This window comes from Gadus morhua, chromosome 3, assembly GCF_902167405.1.
Source record: "Gadus morhua chromosome 3, gadMor3.0, whole genome shotgun sequence".
Classification (NCBI taxonomy): Eukaryota; Metazoa; Chordata; class Actinopteri; order Gadiformes; family Gadidae; genus Gadus; species Gadus morhua.
This window is the reverse complement of record NC_044050.1, coordinates 12,851,403-12,856,201: the sequence shown is the minus strand read 5'-3', so window position 1 is coordinate 12,856,201 and position 4,799 is coordinate 12,851,403. Positions and strand designations below refer to the sequence as shown.

At 46.7% G+C, this 4,799-nt stretch overlaps 1 protein-coding gene across 3 annotated transcripts in view; it reads right to left on the bottom strand.

The window, feature by feature from the left end:
- Positions 1-3,376, bottom strand: part of kitb (KIT proto-oncogene, receptor tyrosine kinase b) — a 21,055-nt gene extending 17,679 nt beyond the window's left edge. For all 3 annotated transcript variants that reach the window (XM_030350684.1, XM_030350683.1, XM_030350685.1), the window contains exons 1-3: positions 3,121-3,376; positions 725-1,003; positions 16-300 (exon numbers count right to left, since the gene is read on the bottom strand). In XM_030350684.1, coding sequence (XP_030206544.1) covers positions 16-300; positions 725-1,003; positions 3,121-3,175 — 619 coding nt within the window. In that variant the 5' untranslated portion in view covers positions 3,176-3,376. The remainder of the gene's footprint in view (positions 1-15; positions 301-724; positions 1,004-3,120) is intronic.
- Positions 3,377-4,799: the final 1,423 nt, after the last annotated feature.

Genomic DNA, 4,799 nt, shown 5'->3' with positions numbered 1-4,799 from the left:
GCCCTTTCAACTTACCGAGTCTCACGTCCAGCGTGTAGCGGTCGGACTTCACGGCGGCCCCGTCCAGGCGGCCCACGCACACGTAGCAGCCCTCGTATTCCTCGCGCACCTTGCCGATGACCACGCCGTGCTGCCTGTCGCCATGGTAACGCATGCCGGGGGGCAGGGGCTGCCCGTCGCAGGTCTCCAGGGCGAGCAGGCTCACGGCTGGGTCGGTGACCAGGCAGGGGATGGTGCCGTTCTCCCCGGAGCGGACCAGGATGTTGTTGACCATGGTCCGCTGGAAGGCGCTCTGGGGGTCTGTGTGGTTTGGGTGAAGCAAGGACACATGCATTTAAATGTAATTCAATTCAACTTTATTAGTGTAGCACTTAGTCCCAGTTACAGTCTCAAAGGACTGGCCACATTTGTGGCCATATATTTATGACACAAATATATTTATAGATTCAGAAATGAGTAATACCACTTAAAAACAATTCATAAGCCTGTCAAAGGTGGCCACTCTATTTGATATTGTGATGGAAGCAGTGTTTTTATATGCAGGAATACAACAGCTGTTTTACAGAAGGGATTTCTAGACCAATAGGAACTCTGAGGGTTTGGCCACCGTGTTAATCGGCTCATTAATGTTTAACACGCGTGTACTGTACCGAGGCCTGGGTGTTTCATTACTCTGCTTCTGCTTGCTAGAAGCAGAGTAACTCTGCTTCCAGAGCCCCCTTACCTCTCACGTAGACGTAGATGGAGCTGTGCTCCCGGGTGCTGTTGTTGACACACACGTAGCGGCCCATGTGGTAGGGCTGCGCCGCCGCCACCCTGACGTACACCGCCCCGCCCTCCTCCGCCTCGCCCTCCAGCCGGCGCGCCCGGTCCCGCTGCCAACGCACGCCCGACCACGGCCCGCCGGACGCGTCCTCGTCGTCATGGCAACGCAGCTCCAGCCTCCCCCTCTTGGGCACCACCACGTGGGGGCCCGCCGGGGAGATGAGGGGCCTGGGGCGGACTGGGACCAGAGGTGGGGGGGGTAACTGGTTACAGTCTGTACCAGAGTGGTTATGAGTAGAGTAGAGATGGAATAGAGCAACGCAGAGCATGGAGGAGTAGACATGGATAGAGTTGAAAAGACTAGAATAGACTAGAGAGTAAAGTAGAGAAGGATGGAGACGAGGTGAGTAGAGAAGGGTTGAGTATAGAGTTGAACATACTACAGTAGATTAGAGAAGGGTATAGAAGAGTAGACTAGAATACGCTAGAATATAGTAGAGATTGATACAGCAGAGAAGACTAGAGTAAACTACAGTTGAGTACAGAGGCATATAATAGACTACAACAGATTCGAGTAGAGTAGGCTAGAGTACCGTAGAGTAGAGGATAGACACGACTAGAGTAAAGAAGGGTATACTAGAGTAGAGTACAGGAAGGTAGCGTAGAGAAGAGTATGGGACATTTCAGTTTAAAGAGTCTAGCTCAGTTTAGTACAAAAAAGTAGGGAAGTCTAGAGTAGCTCAGAGTAGAGTTCACTAGACTGGAGTCGAGTTGGATTGAGTTGAGTTTAATAGAGTACATTAAAATGAAACACAAAATAATAGGACAGGACAGAACTCTAAATATCAGTAACTCAGAAAACAGTAGAAGAATTGTTCAAAGGAGAAGAATCTAATATTCTTCTACTAATATGAATTGCATGTTAAGGCTAACATGAACACATGTCCTTTGAACAATCATTAAGGATCTCTCTTTTTAGTGGGGTGATACTTATTGAACAATCAAACAATAAGTATCAGCCTTTTGAGTGCAGAGAATAAATTTCCTTGTGAAGCAGGGTATCTAGCAATAGCATGCTTTTTTGTGAGCCACACCCCCCCTCAAGCTGTTATGTTTTAAGATATCCTCATGATATGGCTTCATTTGGCCAACAGACTTGCCATGTGACAGTTGAGCCTTAGGACAACCGAGATTCACAAAGGGTTGATGTGTAGCACATGCACTCTGCTCACAATGTCTAACTAAGGAATTATGATTGATGATAAAAGTATATCACGCAAAAGATCCAACTGTGGGTCGGCTTAGCTCAGGAGGTAGAACAGTTGCTAGGTCGATCCCCAGCTCCAGCTGAGTGTTGATGTGTCCCTGAGCAAGACACTTAACCCTAACTGCTCCTGACGAGCTGGCTGTCACCTAGTGGTTGACTCTGCCGTCGGTGTGTCAATGTGTGCATTAACCGATGTTAACCGATGTGTACAATCCAGGTTCTGCAATTATTTTGAAGGCCTATGGGTACCTACGACATAGTGAATCTCCATACACCTGTCGACACAACTTTGTATCGAGCCCATCAGAATTTGTTTGGAAGTGTGCAATTAGTTAACACTTTCAGGGCATTGTGTATAAAATAATAGGCTGCCTTGCTCTCATTTACCTACTCCACGAGGCTACTTTATCTTATTAACAGATCGTATTTTACATTTGTATCGTACGGGGAAAAGGCTACACGATATTCAAAATCTAAGTAAATAATGTTCTATCATGAAGCGAAGCGCTCAAGCGCGCCGCGTACACACACACACACACACACACACACACACACACACACACACACACACACACACACACACACACACACACACACACACACACACACACACACACACACACACACGCACACATACCCACACACACGCACTTACGCGCACAAACAAACAGACACATTTGAACCCGCGGGAGTCGGACGCGAGCATAACTCAGCAGTTCCTATGAAAACAAGTAAACTGAGGATGGGGGATTTCTTAAGCAAATGGCCGTACTGCTAACATGATCCTCTATGTGTAAACATCTCCATTCAGAGCTTTGGAACCCCACGCATGACCAGAGGTCTCCTAAACAGCCACGTGTTTTAGGTAAAGACATGTGGACACGTTACTGATTGTATACCAATTCAATATTCAAATATATATGAAAAAAAGCATAAAACGGTAGGCCTATATATTGGTATAAATAGGTAGACTTATTTCATATAGCCTATATTCATACACTCATTTTTAAATAAAAAAAGATCAAGGCTAAGAAATCTTAGTCACGGAATGAGACGCATAAAGGAGCTTTTCAAAAGATTCTCCTTACCTGGTATCAGGAGGCATATTAAAGGTGTGGTGAATATAATCCAGCAGTATTTCATGGTCACGCGGCGGTTATTCTATAGCGAAGGTTTTATGAGAAGTGCACGTTCACCATGCTGGGTTAAACCTACCGCCTGTCCGGTCCCTCCAAACCAAACTGCTCTAAACAGGGAAGAGCACACCAGATCATTTCTCCCTATCTCGTTCACTCTATAGCCTTTTCTCTCTCTCTCTCTCTCTCTCTCTCTCTCTCTCTCTCTCTCTCTCTCTCTCTCTCTCTCTCTCTCTCTCTCTCTCTCTCTCTCTGTCTGTCTGTCTGTCTGTCTGTCTGTCTGTCTGTCTGTCTGTCTGTCTGTCTGTCTGTCTGTCTGTCTGTCTGTCTGTCTCTCTCTCTCTCTCTCTCTCTCTCTCTCTCTCCCCCCCCCCCCCCCCCCTCTCAGTTTTCAGCATTCGTTGTGACCCGCATCGGCTGGATAATCGCCAAAGTGATGAGTCGGTCATTACCGGAAAAAGCGTTTTATCTATCCGTCACGTTTACCTGATAGTGTGATATGCATTAAATGTATTTATGAGAGAACGAACGCAAAGTTTATTTTCTCCGTTTGTAAACAAATTCGGTTGATCTGTGACGAGCATCTACTTAAATGCTGCTGGTATTCATCATCTTACTTTCCCATGCGGTCTATTAATGTGCGCACACGCTCACTCACACGCACGCACGCGCGAGCGCACACACACACACACACACACACACACACACACACACACACACACACACACACACACACACACACTCACACTCAGATTGGTAAAATGTACAAATGAAAAAAATCTGTTAACTCAAGAAACGTTACAGGACATTGAGAATGTTTGAGTTTGTTCATAATTCTTCATATCTACGCATGGTCTTCTGTTGAATAAGGAACAGGAATATAGTCTATGCTTTCCATGTCTCTTGCATGTAAACTGCTGCGCGTCAAATCGAACCAGCGAACAAGCACATTGTTGCAGTTCTCATGAGACCTTGTTAGGTCCCGTGGACCGGTGGAGCCGCCCGGACCACAAGACCACCGCTTGGAGCTACGCGGGTTTAATTATATGCGTTGGGTCGGGGATATGATCAAAGATCCTCACCGCCCTCAGGCAGAATTGGCTGGCAAAAAAATCGTTGTCATAGTGAGGTCGTAGAAAGATGCTCTTGTGTGCAAGCGTTGGCTCAATAGTCGTATTCAACCAGCGCAGCCGCAAGGTTTGCTGTTTCAAGTCCAACCAATGGTTCCGGGTTGAATATGCGAGCAATGCTGGATTAATTTACACATTCAGCACCTCAGTAACCGTCTTTAGCTGGGGGGGATTTAAATGAGTCCAAACCAGCCAATGGTTAAAAAACTCGTTCCTTCGCCTTTCTGGACATAACACGAAAACAAACCCTTTCAGGCAAACATGATCCTGCCTCCAGGGGTTAAATAACACACCTGTCGCAACAGCCCACATATGCCACTAATTGTGTGTGTGTGTGTGTGTGTGTGTGTGTGTGTGTGTGTGTGTGTGTGTGTGTGTGTGTGTTCGCGCGTGCGTGTGCGTGTGCGTGTGTGTCCGTGTGTCCGTTTGTGTGTCACCAGGATCATCCATGTGTCTTCTGTCCTGTTGGAAATGTTGTAATTTGAGTAGTTCATACGTTGC